We start from the raw sequence: 27,548 nt of genomic DNA, 5'->3' as shown, positions 1-27,548 counted from the left end.
TTTTTCATCCGCTCGAGGTTAAGCTCCAAGAATTAAGTTGCTGTTTGTGGGGGGAAGGCTTGCTGGGGGACATTCTCATAAGGAAGTCTTGCATGCCTCTCCGCAGTGCGGCATTCTCTGCGACCTCCCTCAGGCTCCGGTGGAGCTTGTCCATCTCCTTGTATTCGCTTTTGACGTCTACAGGACAGTGGAAAAAAATGTAGCAGCAGTTAGTATCCTTTTCAGAAGTGCCCCTGGGAAACAGATCCCTGAGAAGCCAGCAGTGACCTGGGTCACTTGTTCCAGCATGTGAGCTGCGGTGGCACCGAGAGCTCAGAATCCAACCTTGTGCTTTTATAAACCACCCGATCTAATTGGTTTTATCTCAGCATATGAGTCGCTCTCTCAAGAAACACATGCCTCCCCATGAAAAGGTCTGGAAGTCTCTGGTTCTCACAAAGGGTCTCCAAGAGGAATCAGAGCACAACACACACGAACCCTTCCTAAGTCTTCGCCCTCCCCCAGCCCTCTCCTCCCAGCAGCCCCCATCGAGGTGCCTTTGCTCTGTTTTGGCATCTCAGGCTTTTTATCCCATGCTCTGCAATTAAATTGTATCCTGTGAAAGTTATTTTTATGTGTCAGTTTTTTTGGGCCACAGGGCCCCAATATTTGATCAAAATTATTCTGGATGTTTCTGTGCCTATATGTGGATGGGATTTACATTTAAATCAGTGGACCTTGAGTAAAGCAGATTACCCTTCACAATGTGGTGGGCCTTGTCCAATCAGGCGATGGCCCGAATAGAAGAGAAGGCCCAAGCATGGGAAGACCTCGATGAAGGTCATGAGCAAGTCTAATAGACTGTAGCTGTTTGAATTTCTGATCGTAACCAGGCTGCTCTGAACAACCTCATCCATGTGCCATCCTGCCCACATATGACAATAGCATGGCAGAAATACCAGAAGGACCACTGGAGACAGCAGGGTAGAGTGTGGATTTGAATTTGCTGCTTTCCAGTTCTGGGGACATTATCTGAGCACATTTCTGCAATAACAAAATGGCACAATGGCGTCCAGCTCGCAGGACCGAAGGCAGGTGTGGCGGAGGGGACCGCGGAGCCCAGCCTCAGGTAGGCCAGCGCTCAGCACAGGGCGTCTCGGTCCTCTCCAGTCCTGCCCTGGAAATTCCCCCTGACTTAATGTCTCTAGGTCCAGTCAAGAGCAACCACAGCGAGGGGTGTCGCATTACCTGCCAGCTCCTTGTAGAGACCATCCCCCTGGGATGCAGCGAGGGTCAGCATGGTAGCGACGCTGCCCTTCACCCGCTCCGTGATCCCATTCTGTGCAACAAGGGACAGTCATGCTGTTAGGAGGACCTGGACCCAGGACAAGTGCTTATAGAAGACAGCCCACCCCACCCCAGCCAGGGAGGGCACACACGGGCCGCCAAGATCAAAGCCACGTCCAAGGCATGAGACAGATGCCCACAAGCCACCAGGTCAGCATCCCTGATTTCCCCCACCTGTCTCTTCCCACTTCCTGCCTTGCAAGGCTCATGGAGGTTGGGCCCTGGTACTGAATCAGGGGCTTATGCGGAGGCATGGGGGCAGGGGGCAGGGGGCAGCCAATGCAGCAACAAGAGGAAACGTGCCACTGACTATTCCACTGTTCTGTCCCACACAGGACACATGTTCAGGGGGCACCTGTGCATGCAGCACACACCTGACATACCTGTCAGGAACCGCACCTGACATGCTTCTTCCCAGCTGGCTGAGAAATGTCTTCCTGCTACTCCCAGTCCTTCTATAACTACAACCACTGTCCCTCTCCTAAGGTGTCTCATCTCTCTTGGAAAAAATATCTGAGTCTTTCCTCTTGCCAGACAGAGCCTAGTTTTGAACATGACTTTCTGACTCAAAGACTTCAGCTTTGTCTTCAACACAAGAGCCATAAGCACTAGTCACCCGGACCTTCAGGGTTCTGAGTCCCTGTAGGACCAGGGTATGGGCACTGTGGTCTTGCCAGTTTCACCCACTCATTGACGGTCCAGCCGGACGCGGTCAAAGCACTCATCCTTGTTGGTGGAATTGCTTTCTTAGGCAACTTAGGGCCAATTTCCATATGTCCAGTGGGAACTGGGTCCTGTAGCGTTTGGCTGATTTTCTGCCTGTATTTGTAGACAGAAACCAAACTGTTCCCAGCAAATGAGGCACCTCGTAGCCAATTCCAAGAGACACCGGCTTCACAATGTGGAGAAAGCCGTTTGCAGGGGAGGGAGTGAGGGGCGGGGAGAAGAAGCAGGTGGGGGGTTTCAGGAATGGTTGGTTCAGAGGTGGCATGAAGTGGCAACTTGCCAGGCTCCGCAGCAGGTTGGAAGAGGATCAGAAGGGCCAGGATGGAGGTAGAAGAATCTGGAAACTCACACGGCCAGGGAGGGCCCACAATGGTTTGCACTATGACAAAGGATTGATATGACCAGGGGAGGGGGTCAGGCCAAGAGCTGAGACACAACAGTTTGAGGGAACTTAGGAACTGTCTTCAGAGATAGACAGGTCAAGCCCGAGCCTCTGCAAGGCGCCAGACAGAGTTCTGCAAATTGACTGGCATTTCCTTACTGATGTAGACATTTCACTCACTAAAAAATCTGTGTTGAGATTACACTGTTGTTGGGGACACGGAAGCCAGGTTCCCTGACCCCAAATCCTAGCTCTGCCACTGACTAGTTGGGGGACCTGGGAACACAGCCCCCACTCTCTGCCTGTGTTTTCTTACCCATGAGAGAACAGAGATGGGACCCGCCTCACAGACTGGCTGGGGTTTAACGAGTTAAGGAATGTGCAGGCCTGAGGACCGCATCCTGACGCCCCCGTGTTCTACCGATGACTTGTGAAAAGGGAAAGAAACAGGAGGGGTTGGTGGATTCCATTTCTGCTGTCACAACCGGAGGGGAGCCCGACACCGGCCGGGGTATGGAGGAAGAATTTTGGGTGCCCACTGGGCCCCTCCCACCCCTGTGGGCACTGGGGGTCCCACCTGGCAGAAGGCATCAGCCTGTGTGAGCCCAAATGACTCCTGCTAACTCCCGTCTGCACCCACTTCCTCCACGCCCCCGGGAGCCCCCGCGAGACTGGCGGCCACACAGTGGGTGTCGATACCTTGAGCTGCAGGAACTGGTGCTGCATCCTCTCCTGGGCCCTCTCGAACATGCCCTCGGCCACCTGCCGGTCCACCCCACGTCTGAGGACGGCCTTCATCCGCTCACAGGCTTTTTTGCCAGTGATCTGAGCTGCTTCTGGCAGAAATGACAGCAGTCACACCACAGCAAGGACAGCTGAGAAGCCCTTAGCATCAGGACGAGACACATATTTATACATATAAATGTCTCTAGATAGACTGTAGCTCACATGGGCACACGACATTGTCTCTAATATAGAGACATGATGCCGCGATGCGTGATGCCGTACCTGCGACTATGGTATTGCAGGGTAAGGTAAAAATATCCGGCTTTTCTGCCCTCCCACCATTAGGATGGATGAGGGAACCCTGCGGTCCTGAATGCATGCCTGATGGCGGCACCTGGAGTAGGGCGTGGGCCTAGGTAGATGGGATTCACCTGGGCTGAGACTGGGCTCTTAAGGGTGGCGTCACAGGGACGCCAGCAGAAGCCGGGAGAAGAAGCAGAGAAGCCGAGAGCAGAGAAGCCGAGAGAAGGCCGGAGAGCCCAGAAAGAGTGAAGACTTTCTGGGGCCTTGGAGGCCTGTCAGCCTCCCGGCCCCCCAGTGCCCCGGCCTGCCTTGTACCTGGTGAATCCCAATAAAAGCCTGAAAAGCCACTGAGGACTCCAGGACGCCTTCTTTACCCGGTCTGCTGGATCAGAAAATCTCCTCAGCGTCCTTCCTGCCTCTACAGGTATGAATGTATAACACACGCATGTGTATAAACACAGGACACACATGTGAGCGGCCACACATCGGGAATGACAGGGACACATTCTGAGAACACGTAGCCGGGCCATGTTGCCGTGGTGGGACCGTCTGGAGACGCAAGGGCACAAAGCCACATGCCAGGGTCCAGTAGAGAGGCCACCATTGTGCGCACGGCCTGTCGCTGCCTGGATGCCGCTTTGTGGCACTGACTGTATACACAGACACGTATGCCTGCTCGGGTCAGCATGGGTGCCAGTAGGCACAGACGTGCTCATTTCTGTAAACGCACTATGTAACGCCATTTTCCACAAGAGTGGAAAATTCAATAAAATGAGACAAAAATATATTCTCAGTATCTAGATCCTCGCTATCACTCAGAAAATCCAATGAGTGGATTAAGCAGCTCACACGATTCCAAACCCCCCTCCCCCATAACACTGGGATTGCCCCAAGCAGAAGCAGCTGGAAGGTGAGTTTACAGACCCTGAAGAGCAGGAATGAGTGCTGGTCCGTGAGGTTGAGCCTAATGAGCTGGGCGGCAGCGGGGGGAGAAGCAAGGTGTCCTTGGTTCCCAGGGCAAAGTGTGGATGGAAAGGGCGGGAAAACACACCCCTGCAACTATTTGGCCTTGATATGGAGCAAGAGCGCTCCAGGGCTGGGGACTGCGGAGGACAGGCTCTTGAGGGCAGGAGGGGTGGAAAGGAGGGGCAGGAGCTGGCAGGCAGGGCCCCGGCAAGCAGCACGCCTCCACGCCCACACCTTCGTAACAGGGCTTCAGGTCGTTCTGGACGGAGGTGGCGAGAGACTCGTAGACCCTCCTCTTCCTCCTGAGGATGTGTCCCTCCAGGCCGCCCAGGATGGCGCTTATCTAGAATCCACATCAACAAAAGGTCCCCATGACCACCCTCCCGGAAGCAGGCAGGGACCCGGGGGCCTCCCGTTCCTCATGTCCCACAGGCACGAGCTTGGGGTTAAGCACCTGCAGAACCTGGGCCCCACCAGCCACTCCTGAGATGCTTGTGGGGCAAAGACAGGTGCGTGCAAGGTGCTGGGATCTTCAAGGTGGGGATGGGCCAGGCTGCCCAGGCTATTTCTGCAGAGCAGCCACGTAATTGGGGCTGGCACCATGGAGAGACTATCTGTGCCTTCCCCATTCATATTTTGAACTGCTAACCCCTAGGTGATGGGGTGGGGTGCTGTGGGTGGTGACTCTGTCAGGAGGAAGGAGGCCTCGTGAATGGGGCGAGTGCCCTTTGAGAAGACGCCAGCGAGGCCTTCATCCTTCCCGCCTTGTGGCGGGGCTGGGAGACAAGTGGCTGTCAGCCAGGAAGCCGGGCCCGGACACCAAGCCTGCCAGCGCCTGACCCCAGACTTCTCCAGAACTGGAGAAATAAATTTCTGCTTATAAGACACCGGGTGTGTGGTATTTGGTAGCAGCAGCCAGAACCCACTAAGCAAGTCATGAGGACTCAAACTGAAACACGAGTTGCAAGAAAAGTGACTCTAAAGCTTCGCTGCTTTGGATAAAATTTCACAATATTGGCAAACACAGCAGAGAGGTTAGTGAAAACGTTACAAGTAGATTCAAAATTTGTGCATCTAAGAATTCTTTGAAGATGCTTCCTGGGAACCAAGGACAAGCTGAGCACGGACTCTCGGTGCTGGGGGCGGCACCTCGCAGGCCAGATTGTGCCCCCTCCCGCCCCCGTAGGCGGTAGTCCTGGCACCTGCCCTGTGCCATGTCCAGACCCTGGACACTCCAGGGGACAAGCAGGGGGAGACAGGAAACCCCCCTTTCCTGCTGGGGAGACATCCACTCCCCAGACTCACCGCTTTCTTCACTTTGTAAGGATCTTACCTCCTGGATCAGGAAACTTCTTTTGCAGTGATCATATTTCCAGCCATTTCTTATCCCAATTTCCGCCATCTTCTCCTGCAGAGAGTGCTTGAAAGCATCTATGTGAGGCATCAGGGCCAAGCCAGTGGTCTTCCCAGCACTGCAGAAGAAGGCAAAGCCAAAGGTTAAGAGGCGGCAGGGGTCCTGTGGGGGGCTAGAACAGACCAGCCGGGGTCCTGTGATCATGTTTAGGGGAATAAGATCCAACATCTCGCAAACTCCTCTGGTGTGCCAGGCCCGTGGCATCAAAGCCTACCGTCAGCTCAATGATGTTCATTTTCCAGAGGAGAGAACTGAGTTCAGAGAGGGTTTCTAAGGCGCCCCATGCCACACAGCAACCCAGTGGCAGAAGCAGCTCTGGATTCTGACCTGTTTAATGGCAAAACAAATAGTCTTTCTGCTGCCCCCAGGTGTTTCCTCTTGAAAGGGTGGGATTTGAACTACACCTTCAAAGGTGGGTGAGCAGCAGGGGAGTGAGGAGAAGTTAGCATCCCCCAAGAGGACACACGTGAGGGGAACTTCAGGACATCCCAGGAGTGAGGAGCAGCAGGTGCACAGGAGAGGGCACAGGCTGGAGCCCGGCATGTCCACCCCACTGCTGCCCGGACACACTGTGTCCTCCGAATCTCAGGGGGATCTCATGCGGACTAGACAGGGCGTGGGGAGGATGGAGGCAGAGTGGATGGCTCGGCGCCTGCTTTGCTCGGTTGCTCCCTGCTCCCTACCAGGCTGGCGAAGGTGAGAGCTGACTGGGTGACAGTGGGGAGATGGGGACAGCCGGCTGGACTCAGGTGGAGTCTCTGGAATGCCACTGGAGTCTCCCCTACAGACTTGGGGTCGGAGTGAGGGGGGCATAGGTGGAATGGCATGATCCCTGATGTATAGAAGATGGTTGCAGGAAGGGGAGAATGATGCCAGCAGCTGCAAGTGGAACCCAGAGGTGCAGGGGACAGGCTGGGGGGACAGGCTGGAGGCAGCTCCACTGATGGGAAAAGGATCTGAGGCCAGGGAAAGGCACACCATGCCCCCCAGCTCATGTCTGCTGTGCGTGCACAGAGTGCAGTCGTCTTCCGTGGCCCACCGATCCTTCGTGCATTCAAGGGAACTTATGCAGGCTGTGTGTTTGCTTAACTCCACACTCTCCAACCAAAATACCCTGTCCTGGGCTCAGGTCCATGAGAAAAATTTATCCCCAGCTGCATGTATGAGATACTTGAAAAATAACGGGAATCATAATATTAGCCTGAAAGCAACATCTCCATCCACACTCCAGGTCACCATGGGTAATTATTGAGTAAACAAAACCGAAAGGCTTTTGCGTCTTGCCAAAGACCAAGCTTCCCTCCTCGAGTTGCAGGCTGCTCTTTGCTCTTCCAGATGCAACATGCAAATGCTCACAGTGAGAGCAGCCCGATGTTCTGCAGATATTTGTTCACAAGGAGCCTCGCGAAAGATCCTTTACCTGAAAATGCCTCCAAAAAGAGGGTCAATTTGGTCATAGATGGGCTGAGTGATGGCTTCGTTCAGATCGATCCTCGCCAGAGTCCGGGAGGCGTAGACGCCATTCTTCAGGCAAACGGCTTTCAGGGTCTGGTGGAAGCCCTGGTTGCCTCTGCTCCGCTGGGTAATGACACCATTGGGTGGCAATCAGGAGGCAGGAACTAGACAGTGCTAGAACCCCACTGCCTTTAGCCCAAGGCTGATACCAAGAGCCTCAGGGAAGGAAGACAGGCCACACGCATCTTTAAAGGTGTGGCTGAGTCTGCTGTGGAAGCCCCCTTCCCTGGATGCTCTGTCATGACAGCCCTGCAGGTAATACAACAAAGGAGCAAAGTAATCCAGCAGACCTCTCCTCCACAGCCTCCTCTCGCACTTTCCAGGCCTTGGAAGCCCCATATAACTAAGTTCATCCACCGTATGTAATAAGTATAACAAGGAGCACCTCAAGTAAGAGGCTGCAAGATGACCCGTTACTGTGTAATCTCACTGATCCTCACACCAGCCCTACAGGGTGGGCAGAACAAGTGCTGAGCCCCCCCCCCCCATTTACAGAAGAAAATTTCATCCAACCTAAATGGGCTTAGGGTCTCGTCCAGGGCCGCACAGGGTGTTGGTGGAGCTGCGCCCCACACCATATCCTCAGATCCTAATTTCCAACTCAGTTTTGATTAAGCCACGAGCTCTCTCCTGGTTCCCCCCAACACACAGCTGACTAACTCCTGCTAGGCACTCTCCCGAGGACAACTTCCATGCTGTTCTGCTCTCTTACAGCACTTTGCATCCTTCAAAAGCAACAGGGTAGTGAAAAAAGAGCTTGGGATCAGGCAGGCCTCACCAAATCAGGGGTTCTCCCTGCAAAGGGCCACTCACCACCAGGCAGGCCCCGAGGATCCGTCGGTAGGAGGCCCTGGCCAGCCTGACCCCCTCCTGCAGGGGCTGCTGGAGGCGGGAGAAGCACTGGTCCACGGCCTTCTCCAGCTGCTGGATTTCCTCTTCCACGAATCTCCGCAGGCTACTCAGGTGTAAGTGTTCATTCTAGGGACGAGGGCTAGAAGGAGCACGAGGCCATCCCCCCCAGACACCCCCTCCCCACACTGGGCTTTCTGTACATACAACCCACTGCAGCTTGAGCCAGTCAGCCTCAGGAGACGCCACCTAATGATCCCAGCAATGCATGCTCAGTGCACAGATCTCCTTAGGCTTGGTGGGATTACAAAACAGAACCAACATGCCTCCTGCAAATCACCTGGGGTGTATCAGGCTATTTGGGGGGAGGGTAATTATCCCCCCCAAATCCAATTGTTATTAAGACAGATTTTTCTAATGTCATCCGAATGAACAATGATTTAATGAGCTTTGCACAAAGTGGTTGAGGCCACTTGAGTGGCTTTTCAAACTTTAATGCGCAAACACACCACGGGGAAAGCTTTGCTAGAATCTTTGGGTCCGGGGTTCTGCATTTCTAGCAAGCATCCAGGGGTGCTGATCTTCTGGGTCCTGAACCCTGCTTTGAAGAGCAAAGCTACAGGACACAAAAATGAAGACAGGGTCTCTTCTTCAAAGGAAAAAGTAGTCTAGTCCAGGAGAAAAATATCTTCAAATCCAGATGACCCCTGAATAAAATTTGGGAGTTCAGGGTGCCAACCTAACCACAGTCCAAAACCTTTTTTTAAAAAATCTTCCCCAAAAAGATCAATCGCGCACATTTTTAGGCTTGATTTTTTTCAGAATGCAAAGGCCCTGACAAAATTCTTGCCTTCCAACTTTCTATCAAAGAACTAAGACCAAGACCGATATCCGAGGCCAAGGAATTCTGAGGAATGCTGCTGGCAAGCCCAGCCCAGGGCGCCAAGCAGCCCCCGCCGGTGGTCCCTGGCGCTGAGCCCGCGCTGGGCCTGGCCCGAGCGGCTGCACCTCCGCAGAGACCGGCATGCGGGCAGGCGCTCGAGTTTGATTGCAAAATGCCTTGACCTTGTGTTCATAAAATAAGCCAACCACACACGGCACCACATCTGATTCCTTTTCCATCAGCACTTCCAAAAGCAATCTTTTGCTGGGCAGAGAGGCAACTTTCACCCTGAAGAACTTTTTCGGGAAGTGAGAAGATCAAACCCTTCCCCAGTGTCTCAGAGGACAAAAGTCCAGTTAGAAAAGCTCAGATTCCAGGAGGGTTTTTTCTCCTCTCTCACAGGACAAGACCAAGATGGGGCATAAGAAAAAAATGAAAAAGAATGAACTTTGCTCTATGTCACTTCTACGCAGAATTTCTCAAGGGCGGGTGTTTGACCCTCGCGGTCGGTGCAGACCAGCTGCAGGGCCTGGCTGACCTTCCGCATGGAAGCCGGGTCCCTCCCAGGCCAACCCGAGCTCACGTTCCCAAGTCTGGGGACCCCTGCCACTCTCAGAGCTCGGCTGGCACCTTTCCTGCCCTTCCCCGTTCTGCGTGTCAGCAACTTCCACGTGCAAATGTGATGGGTGCGAGCAAGTGTGCAAAGAGACACCAAGCCAGTGGAGACATGCCAGGGCCATTTACCAGGCTGTCGGAAAAGTCACGATGCGCTTGAAAATACGTCATGACTTTTCCAACAACCCACTATTTCGTGCTCGCGGCAGCAGTGGCGTTGACACTGTGATCTGCAGGGACTCGAAGGCAGGCAGAGGGTGGGGAGGCACTACTGTGGAAACGGGGGTGGCTCTAGAGGAGCCCTAACTGGAGGCCATGCTGAGGGTGGGGCAGGCCGTTGGGGGACTAGCCAGAGCTTCTCACGTCATCATCAGTGCAGGCACTGGGCCTTCCTGGTCGACTCTGAGCTGGGCACGGGGACAGAGGGTGGGGAAGCTGCAGGTTATTAGCTGAGCTCCTGCCACTTGGGGGCCAATCTTTACAGCAGTTGTTGCTGAGCTCCCTGGGTTGTTACTGGAGCCGATTGTGGGGTGAGGGGGGAGTTGGGGCGCCCCAGGGAGGGAGCTGAGAGTTATGGGTCAGAGTTGGTTTTATACATGTCCCGCCCATCTGCAGGGGACTGAACCGACCCTCGCAAAGAAGCAACACAGTAGGTGAATGATTCCAGGAGTAGATTTTTCTCCAAAACTCTCCTAAGCCTCTGCCAGAGCCACTTACCCTCTTATTCTAGGGTAAAAAAAAAAACCATCCACCAAAGAGAGAACCTTCTCCATGGCTGTGAGAAAGTCACCGGCTGTGAAAGTCACTGGTCACTCAGAGGCCTGTGCTCTAGACCACGGAGACAAACGTTTAAACTTCGCTGCAAATCGCCCTAGTTTCCTCCCGATCACTCGTCTGAGGTCCTGCGAGGTGGGTTCCTTGGACTGACCACATACACCCGCCTCTGCGGGAGAACCCGGAATCATCTGCCTTTGCTGCAGCAAACAAATCCCTCCTGTAAACACACCCCGCCGGTTGGTCTCCAGAGGCCCGCCGACTGCGCTCACATCGTCCTCTGCACCTGTCTGTCCCCATAAAATGTCATTCCTTTCTTTTCAACCCAGGGGTGGCCATCTTAAGCCTCTCTCTTTCTGTCCTCTTTTGCTTCTCTGAGCTTAGTCTCTGCCTTTGATTTGAAACAAACAAAAAAAAAACATCCCAGTGAATCTGCTAACTTGGTCCAAGGGAAGGCGCGTCATGCCCACCCGCGGGCGGGGTGGCGGAGCCCCGAGGTCAGGAAGCCCGTACCGGCGGGGTGTCCGTGGAGCTGAGGCTGTCCGTGAGGAGCAACAAGCCAAAGGCTTCAGTCACATACGTGGTCACCCTCCTCCTCTTCTTGTCCAAGAGCCTTTTCCTGATGGATTCTCTTAACTTGGGGATTTCTGCAATTCACAGGCAGCACACATGTAAGGGTTCAAAGTCAACAGAAGTGGACAGAGCAGGATGGCAGAGTGAAGTGGCTACACTTAGGGTCCAGCGTGGGGCGGGTGGCTCTCTAGGGCAGTCACCCTTGTCTAGGATCAGCGGGACAGAACAGGGGTTCAGGAGGTGAAGACTAATGTACATAGCCGTGGAGCACAGCTTTGTAGTAGCAGAAGTGCCAGCGGACCTTAAGAACTGGCTCTTCCCTTTGCGTTGGGACTCACCTGTGTGGTGCGACCCAAGATGCTCCATGTCTGAGACTCAGCTCTTGGGTCCTCCTAGATCTTTCTATCTACACCAAATAACCCTCCATATCAAAACAATTCAGGCGTGCATCGCAAGGAACCCGGCTGGGATTCCAGATGAGAAACTTCCCTTCGCTCTCACACTTTGTGAGTGAGTAGATGACCGACGTCATCCTGCTTTCCCCCCATTACCCCGTAAGTGGAACTGTTTTCTGGACTATGCCTTCACCTGTTTCATGTCGCCGGCTCCTTCTGTCCCCACTGAGACAGTCCCCAGCTTGGGAACATTTCACACCTTTACGCCCCCCCCCCTCCCATTCACACACACCTAGCGAGAGGCGGCCTTTCAAACCCATTTGCAGCTCAGACCAACGTCACACCGGGACCCCATGCACTCAGCCAGCTTTCAGCGAGGATGACAGTCGCCCAGAGGTCTGGGTGCTCTGAGCTTCGGTCCTGCTGACACACGGTGTGCCCCCGCCGTGTTGGCGCTGTGAGTTTTGCACAGGGCGTGGTGTCTGCTCCTTGTCTGGAGTTTAAGTTCTTTGAAGAAAGGGGCTACGTGGTCTCCTTTCCCCTCTGCACAGTGAGCGGACCGTAGCTCCTCTGGCAATGTTCCCAATACCAGAGCCGGGGCGGGGGGCGGGGATGAGGACCCCTAAGCCATATCCGGAGGCAGAGATGACCCCATCTCTGCCTGCCCTTTATGACTGGGGGTAGATTTGGGGGAGAGAGGAACTGTGGTCCCGGGCACCAAACAAGACAGAGAGAAAAACAGATTTGTAGAGCGTTCTAGAGACCGTGGCAAGCAGGCAATGTGGCTCAGAATGTTCTAGAAAGGGGAATTCAGAGTGCCAAGTTTGATCGAGCCCTTCAGTGATGGAGAGAAACACAGACATAAGGTACCTGTTTCCTCCTCGCTGAGGAGAGCCTGCTGCCAGTACTCCTGGGCGCTGACCGTGTACACCAGCGGGGAGGCGTCCAGGACTTTGGCATCGGCGGGCAGTTTTGTCTGCAGTGAGAGAGGCAGACCCTCAACCACAGCCAGGGAGACAGCATGGGCCTCAAGGCCGTGGCAAGTTGCCATTATCTGCGAGAGCCCCGCAGGGCCAAGGTCTGTCCACCCGGGAGCCCTTGGTGCCCGCCTCACCAGGCTAGACGGCGTGAGCAGGACCTTGCTCCTGAGAGTGAAACACACCAGCACTAGCAGGAAGTGGAAAGAGAAGACAGTTCCAGACTGTGCTCAGAGGCTCAGAGCCAGGGGATACCAGGATCTGGTTTGGGGACAGAAGCACGTCTGGCGATGATGTGCCAGCCCCTGAGCAGCCTCCACAGCAAGAGTCCAAGTATTTATACCATGGCCATTGGCGGCCACTCTCAAGACTTCTTCCATTTAATTAATTAATTTATATTTTAGCAGAGAGCTGATGGCTAAGCATTTAGCAGTGCCACACAGCATGATGCTGGCACAGGTGCCATAAAAGTGCCAGTTGCTTAGCTGGCTGGTTAATGAGGAATCACACACTACAAATGTTGAGTGATGTCTAAGCAAATGGATGGTTTTCAAAGTCAAGAAATTAAGGATCCTATAGAATGTCTTGATAGTGATCAGGAAAGAGCAGACCTACATAAATAGTGTTGGCAGCTTTCATTCCCCCACTGCAAAGAGAAAGACCACATGGACTGTGTGTGTGTGCGTGGTTATGGGGCAGGGAGGAGGAAGGAATAGAGCATGTCCACCTCTTTCTCACACAGATCCAGAGCTCTGAATGTCCACTGAGAGGGCTGAGGGGCCACAGCTCCGGCAGGTTGAAGCCCGAGCTTTTGAGGCTGGAATTGAGATGCAGGGAGAGTCTCCCCAGGAGCCCCCAAACTCCACACTGCACATCCCAGGTGAAGTTGTAGAAAAAATCTACCAAGGCTTTTTTTCCCCTCCTGATAGAATTTTGACTCTAGGAAAAAGGCTTCCAGAAAGTTTAAACTATTTTCTACCAGGAGATAAAAGTAACATTAAATTAAAATTAAACAGATTTAAAACAATTCGAGAAATTCTTGGAGGATGTCTGGCTGCATCTAAGAGTGGACAACCTTTAAAATCTTGCTCTCAGTTTTGTAGATGTTTGCTAAAAAATATGGAACATTAGTTAGCATTGAAGCTTGTTACCACAGAGGCATTTTTTATAGCGTTGATGAAATGACTACATATCATTTGCACATCCAGGTTCATATTATTGTGAAAGTGGTAGAACTGTCACAGCTGGAGGGTGGGCTGAGAGGTAAGTAGATGCTCAGCAAATTATCCTGTAGAAAGGCTAGTCTCTAGCATACACCCAAGACCCGCCATGACAACACAGGCCGCGTCCTCACTACATCGACCAAGGGTCCTTGGAGACCATGACTGTCATATGAAGCAACAAAACCGGGTTCTCAAATAATGTCGTTTTTGTTGTATATCAGCCAGGGTGTTTTATTTTTTTTCTTCTCATCAACATTATAACAAACTGATGTAGAATGAGGACCTGTTGTATTCAACTTCTGCCTTGTATTTTCTATGAGTTAAAATTAAATTTGTTCCCAATATTGTCCAGATTTCACAATAACTCATAATCACAGTGGCTTCTGCCCACGGAGGTGGAGGTGTGCAAACCCCCAAGGCACTGGGCCTTCGCGGTCAGACCAGTCACCCTGCCGCGGCCTTCCCAGGCCCCAGCTCCTACACACGGATCCACCACGTCTATTATCAGTAAGTGTTGCTGTGAATTGTGTATGGAGGTATTTTTTGTTTCGGCTTCCAAAGATATTACAATAAAATGCTTATAAAATGCATGAAACTTCACTGCCAACGGGAATAACTCAAGAGAATAAGAACAGCTTTCTGAGTTATTGCCTCATTAGAAGCAGCTTCGAGAACTACTTGGGAGAAGAGCTTGGCTCCAGTGTGAAGTCCGATTACACTGAACTAGAAACAAAAGCTTTGAAACTCGGATTCCATGTTGTGCAACAGCCATTTTCTGCATCAACACAACTGAAGTCAAACTACAGAAAGCAGTCGCCTGGAGAGCTGGACACCGGCCATATTTTTCACTATGCAACCAGCTCTGAAGATTTAGTTTCCACAAAACCACATCATCGATCACATTACTTACTCTGTTATCACTTCTGTTGTTACACCTATGTCTTATCTTAAAATTGGTTTCAAGGTTTTTGATAGATAGGGCTTTTAAAAATTTTTTATGGAAGTGACATTGGTTCATAGCATTAGGTAAGTTTCCAGTGAACAGAGTTATAATTTGACACCTGAACCCACTATATCACAATCCCCATCAAAAGTGGTTTCCATGGTTTCAGTTTTCGTTGCCTACACTGCAATAGCAAGGAATTTCATGTTAATGCCTAGTTTCCTGACAGAGCAATAAAAATAATTGAAGAAAATACCAAGATTCCCATAGAACGATGACTCAAACTTGAAAATACAGCTGTGCCCTCAACCCCTGCACGCAGGCCCTGCTGAGCTGCCCAGAACCACCATCTGTTCACCAAAGAAGGCGGCCTGTCCCGACCAGCTGGCCTCTCCTCAAGGCCCTCTCTTCTACTTCTTCACCTGCTACAGACTACAGACTTTACAGCTCTGCTCAGGAGACCAAGTTCCCTGACCCTCAACCCCACACTGCTCCCCGGCTGCCAGTGTGACTGGAGGCCCCCTCCTGTGTTCCCACGTGCCCTGCCTTCCTCTGGCCAAGCACACCTTCACCTGTATGGGACTCGCTCCCTTGACCTGGACCGATGTCTCAGGAGACCACACGCTCATTCAGTCCCACCAACCATCACGGGAAGTACATATTCCGATTACCCTTTTTTTACAGATGAGGAAATGAAGGCTCAGAGAGGTAAGGCACTTGCCTCTGGTCACAAGGTTACTGACCAGTAGAGCTAAGTCTTTATAGTCTCCAAATCTTTGCCCTTGCTTACCACACAGGACCAAACAGACTTTTGTTTCTCAAAAATCTGAGTAACTGAATGACAGAGGAGTGGATTAAGAAGATGTGGTATTTGGGGCCTCCCGGTGATGCAGCAGGTTAAGTGCAGCGCTGTGAAGCTGTCCGCAGCCTCTGCAACGCGGGTTTGTTTCCTGGCCAGCCAGGGAGCTGACCCACATGGCGCACAGACCTCTCCTGTCTCGTCCGCTGCTCCCCTCAACAGTGTATTTTGGTCCTTCTGCCTGTTCTGTTCCCCACTCTGTCTCTGGTGAATCCTCTCACTCTCCCATGCCTCTGGCCTGTACTCCAGTTCTTGTGTATAAAAATAAATAAATCTATATTTAAAAAAGATATGGTATTTATACATGATGGAATACTACTTAGCCATAAAAAAGATGAAATGTTGCCATTTGCAACAACATGGAACTGGAGGGGATGATGCTAAGTGAAATGAGTCAGAAGGAGAAAGACAAATACTGGACAGTTTCATTCACGTGTGGAATATAAAGAAACAAAGCAAAGGAACAGATGAAAACAAACCCTTGAAATTTAACTGCAGAACTGAGGCTACCAGAAGGGGTGAGTGGGGTAGGGACCAACGGGGGACAGGGCTCAATGAACTAGGGTGGGGAATTTGGGTGGTGGGTGGCAGGTATGGGATGGTAACATAGATTGGAAGAGGTGCGAATCCTTGCCATTGGTCATGCGGTGCTGTAAACCAACGTTACCACAATTTAAAAGGATACAATTAAAAAATAAAAATAAAACCAATCTGAGTGGTTGAAAAACACATGGGGGTCTGTTAACTCACCTTTAGTTTTTCCTTGAGAATTTTACTCTTCTGTAGTTTTATCATTTCATTTCTTTCTAATACAGCCTCTCGCTTTCTTTGAACGGCTTGCTAGATAGTGAAAAAATACAATAAGAGCATGGCAAAGGGCTGAGGGCCATCAAGAGTGGTGCTGGGAGTCACCACTTCTTCAGTGTGGGCAGCCAAACAGGCAGGTATTAAATTACAGAATATTCATCATAAACAGGCATTATTTAAAAATACCCCGTCCACAATATGTCCAACATCGTCAAGACACGGACTCCATGTTCTTGTGATTTTTTGCATGTGAATTACACGTCCACAAAACTAAAAAGTTAATACTTACATGTCCCACTTTTCTTTCCCTGAAATGAAATCAGAAAAGCGTGACAATTACTAAACTGTGATGATGCATCATGGCCGTCTCTGCCGTCCGGCGTCAGGGCCAAGGGTCACCCGGAGGCCTCTGCCTGGGCCCTTTCTGAGGCCCAGGTGCTCTCCTTTCCTATCCTTCTCCAGGGCTTGTTTGACAGTCTTATTCCTCCGTGTTTCTGCATCCTCACCAGCCCTGTCACTCTGCGTTCCTTGGCTCTTTGCTCTTCCTCTCCTAGGACCTGTAGCCCTTCTCAAAATGGTGACCCCAAGACTAGGTAGGGCACATGCAGCCCCATCGCAGTGCCAGGACATGTTTGGTACGTTTGACTGGACTCTGATAGCTTCAGGGTGGGCACGGACAAGGGAGCTGTGAGACAGGATGCAGCTGTGGAATTTGGGGTTGCGGCAATTGGGGGTGGGGAACAAAGCTGCAACTCCAACCTTGACCACGAGGGCCAGAAGTTAGGAGCCAGCCTTAGCCTCTGTCTTCACCCAAGAGGGTCGCAGCCCAGCCCCACTGCCCAGGACCGTCCTGCTGATTCCTGCTGACCTGCCCTCAGGATTCAAAACCCTTTCACTGCAAAGTATCCTAACAGGGAAGATAAGTTACAGTCCTTCTGGTTACAGGAGGAGCAAGATCCAGGTGGAAATGCATGTGTATTAATATCCACCAAGCTCCAACATGCTTCCTGCCATTATTTTTTGTAGACAATGGCTCTGTAAGAATACCTTTCCTTTGGCCGAAGTTCTAGAACTTGGTAAACCTGGCTACAGATTTAAAGTTTCAGAAGTAGATAAATCAGAAGCAGACTCCAATCCTTCAAAGCTGACCTGTGCAAGAGGCATAGAACGAGCCTTGAGCTATGGGGGTGTCTACACTTTCCATATCTGGGGTGGGAGAGGGGTGGGTAGGACGATCACACTGCCCAGCTGCAGGAGGCGCTATCTGCATCCCACAGCTGTGCGTGGCACCCCTGCAATCCACCCAGGACATCACCCACATTTCTCCTGCACCCCAGCAGTCACTTCCCTAAGTCCTCCAGGCCCACCATGTCAGGGTCAAAGCTCTGTGGTTACAGAGCCGCACCCCCGCCGACCCGGCCAGTACCTTAGATATTCTGGCAGGTGCAGTTTGTCGGTCTTGGTGACCACCAGGGCCACGTCGCTGCAGAAACCCCGTTGGCAGGCCTTGATGCTCTCATGAAGAAGGCCTTCGTGGGCTCTTCCCCCGGAAACTCTCTCTATGTCGCTGACCACCCAGATCACTGAGCATTTGTCAATGGTCTGCGAAACATGACCACAGGGTGTCTAAGAACACAAAGGGCACCTCGGCGTAGAGGGCAGGACTCCTTCACGTACCCCTGGTCTCCCGTGCCCTGCCAGCCCCGTCCCTCACCACTCCCCACAGCACCCTCCATGCACCCACCACACTGAGCTACTTGCAGACTCTCAGACTCTACAACCTCTGCTTGATCTCACTTGCCCTTCAAGATTCTGTTAAAAGCGGGATGAGTTGACCATCCCTCCTTTGCACCCTGCAGCATCCGGACTCACCCGTCAGAGCATCTCTCACTCAATTACCACATGGGGTCAGTCCTCTTACCCCAGCCCCCACCCCAGATTGTGAGGTACTTGATGGGGAGGGGTTGTACCTTTCAGCTTGGAATCCACATCACCCCAAGCATAGCTTTTGGCCCACAGTAGAGGCTTCATAGATGTTTGTGGCATTCGTGATTGATAGAATTCACGAAATCCAGACCTCTAGTCCCAAAGCCACCACTGGCTTGTTTTTACCTCAGTTGTCCTTTAGGGAAAATTATTGTTTCTCCCAAACTAGTTCTGGTGGTGCATCTACCGCAAAGCTATCACCACAGAGCATCACATTCATGTTTGTCTACCCCAGAATGTTCAGCACGCTGCCACCAAGTGGCAGCAGGGAGTCAGAGACCATGATTCAAGTTGCAAAGTTCAATGAACATGAAATTACAACTTATTATTGATAGCATAAATATTGCTTTCACTAATATGCAACTTTCATGTGACAAATGATGTGTTGCCTTATGACATTTCTCTTTTTTTCACTCGTCTCTCTCCACATAAGTGAAAAGCTGGTCTAAGTCAGGGATTGAGTTTATTTGTGGTTCCTCGGAACAATGCTTTACACATAAGGATGTGAGAAATTTGTGCCTTGCTGGTTATATCATTGGGTTGATGCTGACAGCGCAAGACTGTAAATGTATTTCTGCATCGCTATGATTTGCTTAGTAACATTTTTTCTCTATATTTATTGTAAGAATATAGTATATAACACATATAACATGCAAAATATGTGTTCGTCAACTTTTATGTTATTGGTAAGTCTTCTGGTCAATTATTAATAGCAGGCTATCCGTAATTAAGTTTGGGGGTGCCTCTAACCCTGGCATTTGTTCAAAGGTCAACTTTACTTTTTTTGCTTTATACCAATGATGATGAATGAGTGGTGATTTTGTACCCTAGGGGACATTAAGCAACATCTGGAGACATTTTCAGTGTTACAACATATGAGGAATGGCCAGGGATGTTGCTAATGATCTGGCCCCAGATGATGGCAATGCTGAGGTTGAGGAACCCCGGCCCTCTCAGAGGGCATCAAACTTGTCTCCAGCAGTGGGTCTTTTTCAAATGAAATCTTAGGAAGCATTCCAATGGACAAGCTTGCCCTTTAAAGCTGAAATGCTCATGTTGAATGAGGAGGGGTAGAGGTTTGGAGGCCCCGACTACTCAGCACCCCTACACTCTGCCCAGCGTCTCTTGGCTTCGTGGAGCCTTGGTGCTTGCTAGCTGGTTTCCCTGCTCTGCCCAATCTTGACCTCCCTCGCCCAGTCTGTCCTGTTTCCTTTGCTGCTGCTCCTCACACATCAAGCTCTTGTTCCTCCTACCAGAGCTGCTTCTCAAGTCCTCCTTCCCCAGCTTCTTCCTCATTGCCCTGAGTCTCAGGACATCAAAGGCAGAAGAATCTAATGCCAATAAACTCATAAAATCCCTTCAATGACAACAGAGCATTCTTTGCTGCTGAGGAGGGGGGCAGAGGCCTTGAGGGAGCAGACAAGGGGTCTTAAGAGAGAGAATCACCTTTTTCCACATCTCATCCCTCTTGCTGTTGAAGTCGCCTGTGCCCGGGATGTCCACCAGCACAACCCCTTCTGGGATCAGCTCTGACTTGGGAAGCGTCACTTCCACGTATTTGATCAAGGGCCAGATCTGTGTCTCGGTGGCTCTCCCCTCCCAGCCTCTCCTCTGAGTCTGGATGTAGGGGTCCAGCTTGAGTGACAGCTCTCCTGCCTGGGGAGGGAGGAGAGGTCACACCCCCAGCCCTTCTCCCACCGCATCAAAGATGTCCTGGGTGACGGCAGGAAGCGGTGTGGGCAGCAGCCCGCAGTTCAGTCCGCGCTGACCTAGAAAAGAACTTAACTAACCCAAGAAGAAACAGTCAGTTAGCCGGGTCTCAGGACGCCACAGCTGCACCGGACACTCATTCCATCTTGCAAATTTGCTTTCAGTTCTAAAGGGATGTGTTCTAGAAGGATGCAACTTTCTAAGCGTGGGGGACAGGTCATTCTTCCTGTTTTGTTCGTGTAAACATTTTGATTACCAGAAAGTCCCGATGATAGAAAATTGAGGGTCGTGTGGTGACTGTGCTTTCCAGATTAAAATTGAATCCAGTAGCAAGTCTTCGTTTTTTAAAATCTACCTTCTAAGTACGAAATATATCACGACCAATAAGCATTTCAGGGTGCTTTAATGAGGACGGGAGGATGGAAATCATTCTCAGCTTGTTCCTCCCAAAGCGTTTCTGGGGACGGAGCCGCATTCACGCCAGCAGCTGCGCGGGGCAGCGAATCTGTCCCAGACACGCAGGGGACAGACAGCGTCACTGTGGGCCAGGAGCATGTGGAGGGTGTTTGTGGGAAAAACCCTACTTCCCAGGGAAAGGGAGATGTGTTGGTGGCCCTTTTGAATCTACTTTTTGCTTTCGTGGCGCGAGCCGTCTAGCCGCTCAGAGGCAACGCGCGTGGGAGACCCAGGTCCACGGGCAGAAGCTGGTCTTCACGTGGCTGGGCCCCCCGCCGGCCCACCCATCTAACCGCCTCCTGACTTCTTACTGAGAAAGTGAACACAGGGGGGCTTGTTCAGCCATGTAAGTTGTGTGTTTTTTCCCATGTGCAACCAAAATAATCCTGATTATCCTCAAGAAACTATAACTCCTCTTTCCTGTGCACAGAAGCTCCCCCATTCCGACGTGGAAAACTCCCATGTGGGAGTCATAAGTGGCAAAAGCTAGCGTGGCCGTGGCCACTTCGGAACTGGGGCAGCTCCTTCTAGTCAATAAAGACGCTGTCCCTCGAGCAAGCCCCTGAGTGGACTCAATTGTCGTGCTTGGTGAAACAAAGGACTGAAGTCACCTCATCGGCCTTGAGGGTGATGACCCTGCTGGCGGGGATCCTCCCTTTGGGCTTCGCCCGCAGCAGCTCCTCGTAGTTCCTCCTCTCTGCCCCGGGCCCATACAGCACCCGCAGCTTCCAGAGCGCGTCCTCCGCCGCCTCGTCCCTGCCCCACGCCGCCTCCTCTCCGCCCAGCTCCTCCGGCCCGTGCAGGAATTGAGTCAGGTTCCTCAGCTCCTCCTTCCACTCCTGCCAAGGCAGAGCAGGACACAGGTATGGAAACAGGATGGTGGCGGAGCCACTGTCCCTGCGGGGAGGTGGGGGGTCATGGGGGGCTCCGGAATCAGGACATCAGATCATCAAATCCACCCCCACCCCTTGCTTCCTCAGAGGAAACAGGAGCCCACAGCAGGACGGGCTTGCCCCAAGGCCTCAGGCAGCGCCCCCACTGGTTCTCCTGAACTCTCTCCTCCCGGTGCTTTCCATCCAAGGAAGGTGGGGGCTGTGTCTACAGGAACACAAGCCCCAGCTCCAGGAGAGAGGGAGACGGAAAGAAAGAGAGGGCAGGAGAAAGCAGAGGAGGGAGGGAGGGAAACAGGCAGAGAAGGGGCTGGAGGGAGGGATGGACGGGCCACGCTCACCTGCTCGGAGAGAAGGTGGATTTTGGCCTCGTACTGCTCACAGCAGCCCGAGCTCACTTGCACGATGCACGAGGTGCAGACGCTCTCTCCGGACACCGGCAGGAACATTTCTTGCTGGATGATGGCGTTGATCAGGGAGCTCTTCCCAGCCCCGCTGCTCCCAAACAGGCCGATGTAGATTGGGTCCAGCGACGGCTTTTCAATCAAGGCGAGGAGCCTGTTTCTAGATCAGGTTTTAAATACACGCCCCCGGTGACACAACTGCTGGGTGACACCTCAGGTGGTGTCCCTGAGGTGGGCGACATAGTCACCCCAGGGGAGAGGTGGGGGCGAGAGGTCAAGGGAGCTGGGGACTCACATGAGGTACTTGACACCGTTCGGGATGCTGTCGTCCAGGAAGACGGACTGGAGGAGTTTCTGGTAAGTGCTGCTCAAAACCCTCCTGGTCCGGGACTCCAGCTTCTCATCTGAAATCAAGAGAGAGGAGGGAGCTGCCAGGGGCAGGCGCGATGCTGCCACAGCAGGGCCTGCCCGCCACTGCGGAGAGGAGAGAGGAATGAACTAAAAAGCCCATTAAGCCAAATAGCAACTTCTCTGACACTACAGATAACAAAGCCTGTGCTCTGCCAGGAGCTTTAGCCCTTCTAGAGTCTTCTCTCTTATGGCCATAAAGGGGAAAAGTGCAACACGTCACAGAAACATTCACTTCAACCATCCACAGCCAACCGTCTTCACGGTCTTTGCTTTGAGCAGAAAGAGCTTGTTTTGATAACAACCCTGAGATCCAGAGACTCCGGGAGAGACATCACCATCTCCACAGAGGCCACAAGACCTTGCTCTCTGTCCACCCCGCTCCCGAATTAACCTCCTCTGCCTTTGGGCATTTTAACACATTTGGAAACGAACAGAGCCTGGTACAGCAGACCATGTCCGTCCCTCGACCCTCACACTGTTCCTCCTTTGTGGGCACACTGATATTTCATTTTAATGTTGTACGATCTCAAGTAAAGAGTAACAAAGGAAGAAGAACTGTTAAAATATCAGTTCAGATAAAATTCACCCTCGTGGTCATAGCAGCTGGCGAGGATGAAGAAGCTCGCAGCTCACCCTCCGGAAAATGATTCTGGATTTTTCGTGTGGGGTTCTCACAACCAAGATCACAGAGGCACCCTGAGTATTTTCTGGTATATCTCTTAAATACGAAGGGAAATACTTGATTGCTTAAAATGGCATGGTTTTCAATAAATGTAATCTTACGATAGTATGATATGATTCCCCTACCAGAATATGTTGTTTGTTTGTTTGTTTGTTTGTTTGTTTGTTTGTTTGTTTGTTTGTTTAGTTTTGGGGGCTTTTCTTTTTTTCTTGCTACAAACAGAGGACATGTCACCCAGCTAACTATCTATAATTGTTCATTCATTTATAAACTCACTCATTTAAAACCCTGTCCAGGGCGTGGGGTTTAGCAGGGGAGCCTGTTTTTATTGGGGGATGGGGACACTCACACTCCTTCAGGGCGCTTTGCTCGGCAGAAGGAAATGCCCGGAACCGCTGGTCTCGGTCTGATCGCCTCCTCTTTTTCGTTGGTTCTTTAATCCCATCGCTGTCAACTGAGATAAACAGGGGTTACACGAAGTGAAGGGCGCTGGGTGTGGTGTGTTTGCTGGCGCCCGCCCCTTCCAGCCGCAGGCGCCAGGCCGGCCCCGGTCCCAGCAGCCCAGGGCTTCCCCACGTCTAGCTCCAGCGCAGGCCCACCCTGTCCCCAGAAGAGAAGTTCCGTCTGGAAATCCTCAGAGGCCAACGTGGTGCAATAGTCTCCACCAAATGCCAGATTTCAGGAAAGCAAACCACCAGGGAGGGAGAAGCCCACGTGGGGGCGAGACAGGCTCAAACTGGGCAAGAGTCACCCGCTGCGGAAAGCAGAGGCCAGAAGGGCGAGACCCGGGCAAGGCTCTCCCTCTCCTTGGGCCTCAGTTTCCCCACCTGAAAGCAAGAGGAGTGACAAAAATAGCAGTAACACAAGAGTTTGGGAGTGTGGGCGCCAGTGCTCCCTCCAGAGGCTAAAATGAAGGGAATTTGCAGGGTCCCTTGCATGGGCAAGAGCAGACATCTCCCAGGACGGGTCTTCACTGCTCGGGGGCTTCATTCACTGTCAGCGATTTCCTTCCGGGTGAAGGGAGGGCCTGTGAGGCCCATCACCTGCAGGGAAGTTTCAGGAAACACTGCTGGTGGGTGTACTTCACTGTCAGAAAGGGGGGCATGAGCTGCGTCTTTGGGGGCCAGTAGCTCCCGGGGCCGGTGTATGCCTGAGGAAATAGATGTGGGGTGACTGGGAGACTGATCCCCAAGGGTGTGACCCTCCAAGTTGCTCTCAGGGCATCTTCCCTGAGACCCACAGAGAAGGAGCGTCACTCCCGGACCCAGCAGAAGACCGAGCTCCACTGTGGGGCTCAGGTGTGGGCTCCCCACCTGGCCCAGGTGCCCTGCCCGGTCCTTCCTTTGTCTTTAACCTGCCCTTCTGCTGCCAGCTCCCGTCCTATGGGTGCCGTGGGGCAGAGACAGGTGGTATGTGAACCCTGGATCTCTGGCGCCTCAGGCCGGGCTGAAAAGGAACCACCAAGGAAAGAAATCTTTCCTGCTAAAGGGTCGTAGCCTGGTGCAGTAAATAATCCAATGCAATTGAAAATAACAAGTTTGCTTACTTGATAAACCTTTCCTTAGAGAGCTTTCCATCGAAGTTTTAGCTTATCTAAACGAGGTTACATTTTAACAAGGTCGGACAGCCAGCCAAGCTGACTTATCTCTCGAAGACCATCCCTGAATGTCCATCTTTCCCGCTTTGTCTGGGACTTTTACGGCAAATAGTGGTGCTTGCTAACCCATGTAGAAGCCCTCTGTCTCTACACGGGTGCTCAGACCTGACGGGACGGCCCGGGCCCGAGACCTCACCCATGAGTAATACAGCGTCTCCTGACCTCGCCATTCCTGAAGTACCGCTTGTTCTTCCCTTTCCTGGGTAAAACGCTAGAATTTATTTCTGCCACAGGACCATGGGGAGCTCCTACGTGAGCCCCTTCTTTCTCAGATGTTCTGACGTCACGACTGCACTCCGGCTCCATGTGGGCGGCACCAGACACAGTGCCCAGCGGCTCTGGCCCCTCGCTGGAGCTGGCAAGGAGGGGCCAGGAGGACAGAAGATGTGCTGGGCCTGGCCTGGGCAGCCCAGGCGGGAGAACACCTGAGGCTCTGCTACCGAGGGGTCTCGGCATCCCAGAGTGTTCCCACAACTGCCTGTGAAAGGGTGTGCGGCCTTGCTCTGGGCTTGGTACAGCAGGAGCTCTGTGATGTGAATAACGTCGGCTAGTGCCACAGCCGCCTAAAAGTGAGGGGGAGGCCTGCAGTCCCCGCCCTGGTTTCAGCTTTGTAGGGACTGACAGTCCATCTGATAAATGAGGGAAATTTATTTCTTAACTCAAGGTGAAGAAGTCAGATAAAACAGCTGGGCGTTAACTTTTTCTTCAATTTCTAAAATGAAAAACCTCTTGGGAAGGTGAAAGTATTCCATCTTGGATTTCTGCCATTTAAGGTTTTTATGTCGAATTATAACTGGAGTGAACCGGCCTGAGCTTGGACCCCGTGGCGTGTTATTCCCTGTCATTGCTCAATCACGCCCTTGCCTTTTCCAGCATTTTCCACTGAATTAGCCTGGGAAAGCGCAGGGGCCAAAACGGCCCCTCAGCCAGCGCCTGGTGCTGCTTCTTGCTGCCACCGGGTGTCACTGGTGAGAACTCAGCCCCGCCATGTGGGGTCCAGGCTGGCGGTCGAGCCAGGCCTTTGTGGGACCAGCGCTTGCCAAGCCAAACACTCAGCCACTCTTGGGGCCAAGGTGAAGGTAGGGTGCCCCGAGTGGCAGTCCCAGCCCTGTCTGAGGTGCTGGTCCCTCCCTGGCTGACCGGGGACCACTGCTTTCAGTGCCCCAAAGGGAACTTGTCCCTGGGATAGAGGACGTTTCTCCTCCTCCGCTCTCAAAGCGTGAGGATGTGACAGCCCCCCATTTTGCATGTGGGGGTCACTTCCACCCTCGTTAGGAAACGCTCGGTCCTGGGATCCAGAGCACAACACACAACCTTAGGGGGAGCATGACCCCCTCAAGACCCAACTTGCTCCCCTTCTACGGAAAGCACCAGAAACGTGTGGGGGGCTTAGCTCATCCATTCTAAGAGAGGCTACCCTCAGAACATCCCAGATGGTTTTCTGGAAACTTCTTTAAGGAAGGAAGTGGGGGCCCTCATTTAATTGCCAGACAGCCCACTACCTCTATGGATGGGAGATTTTACTTGTGGTTCAAACCATTTACACTTGCAAGGGAAACACACCATGAGTAGCAGCTTCTGAAATAAGAGCAAGCAGCCACGGCCAGTCAGCCTCAGCACGGGTGCCCTTGACGGTAGGACAGCAGCTCCTATCCGCTCCTTCCAGGGAGGGAAGGGGGTTACCTGGGTGTAGCTCCTGCCCGGCAAAGTCCTCGGGCTCTGCCATTTCCTGTTAGGGAATCGCCCGCGTTTGTCCACTAAGAAGAGCCGGCCTGAAAATACACATGGGTGTCAGGGGCAGCAGAAATTGTCCACGCAAAAGAAAAAAAATAACACGTGACGGTGCTTGTGCTCTGCCCCCCAACTAGAAGCCAAGGCCCTCGGGGCAGGCTGGGCGGCTCTAATTCCTCTTTGTCCCTACACCGCTGTGATTTAAATATGACAAAGATCCATGAATGACCACTGCTTTATTTGTACTAGTTGCATCTGTAGAGATTTAAACTGAGGTCTTTAAGGCAAGTCCCTCTGAAATAAGAATAAACCTCTAGCGGCCACAGTGGTGAAGGTGAGGTTACATAGCCTTTGGGCCTGAGGAGACACCTGTCCCTGCCACGAGTGCCCTGCATCAGTGAGATGCAGCCCCAGCAGGGCCTCAGCAAGAGTCTGGGAGATGAGTAAGACATTTGACATTCCTGGGGGTCCTCTGGAGTTGTTTAGGGAAGGAGAGAAGCCATGAGTAGGTTCTCTGGACCGTCCTCGCCACCTAACCCTTCACCTCAACCAGACCCTCCCCCCCCCATGAAGGGCTCTGTGCAGCCTGATGGTGGGGGGAGCACTCAATCCAATTCCAGCCTGCTGGCAGGCAGGGACTGGGCACAGAGGAAGAACAGAGCCCTGTGGGGCCACAGGGCTCAGGACAGAGGGCACAGAACAGACCAGCCGGCCCCATATTCTCCCCAACTTCCTTTCTCCGGGCAGACCAGAGTCTGAACAACACGAGCAGAGGCACCCGAGGTGCTTACTTTCGTATCCCATGTTTCTGTTTGGGTCACTCTGCTGTGTATTTCAAAATCGTAGCATCTCCGGTTCTTCTGAAATATGCAAAGTCCCACCTGACCTGTCAGTTAGGGAGGCTGGGCCTCATTTACATCTTAACCCCAAATGGAAATCACAGCTCACCCGTCAGAACAGCCTCTCACGTTGGTTTGCTGGTGGATATTAACCGACTAAACGGTTTCCGTGCTTGCAGGGTGTTGGTGGATGTGGTGTGAGCCCCTACTAGGCCCAAAGTCCTGAGCCTGCAGTCGGGGTCCTCATCTCTCTGTTCTTTTGCTTTCGAGCCCCCCTCTCAGCCCATCCCAAGCTATTTACAGTGCTCAAGGCAGGGTTTGCAGTTGAATTTCATGCATTTTAGCACATGCCGTTCCTTCTGGGAGGGGGCCCTCCCCTCTTCCTGGTGAATCTCTACTCTTTCTTTGAGACTCTCTTCTAGCATTTTCCCTTTGAAGCTCTCCTTACTCCCCATCACTACCCGCTGTTCCTGTAGTCACTGCTCCCAGCACCCCTGCAGTGTAATGCTTCCTTGGCTGAAGCTAA

General features: G+C 52.3%; 1 protein-coding gene across 1 annotated transcript; it reads right to left on the bottom strand.

The window, feature by feature from the left end:
• Window positions 1–18: 18 nt before the first annotated feature.
• NUGGC (nuclear GTPase, germinal center associated) lies at window positions 19–26,178 on the bottom strand (the record flags this gene model as incomplete). The annotated part of the gene is given in 18 exon segments (XM_084232131.1): window positions 19–52; window positions 54–177; window positions 1,228–1,318; window positions 3,134–3,270; window positions 4,664–4,772; window positions 5,763–5,901; window positions 7,264–7,421; window positions 8,172–8,336; window positions 10,993–11,126; window positions 12,318–12,423; window positions 16,200–16,289; window positions 17,652–17,858; window positions 19,689–19,898; window positions 21,020–21,247; window positions 21,640–21,862; window positions 21,998–22,106; window positions 23,145–23,249; window positions 26,136–26,178. Coding segments are annotated over 18 exon segments (2,412 nt in total).
• Between the last annotated feature and the right edge of the window lie 1,370 nt (window positions 26,179–27,548).

The sequence above is a fragment of the Talpa europaea genome, assembly GCF_964194135.1.
Source record: "Talpa europaea genome assembly, chromosome: 4".
Classification (NCBI taxonomy): Eukaryota; Metazoa; Chordata; class Mammalia; order Eulipotyphla; family Talpidae; genus Talpa; species Talpa europaea.
Note: the sequence above shows the minus strand (reverse complement) of the source record. Positions and strands in the feature narration are given on the sequence as shown.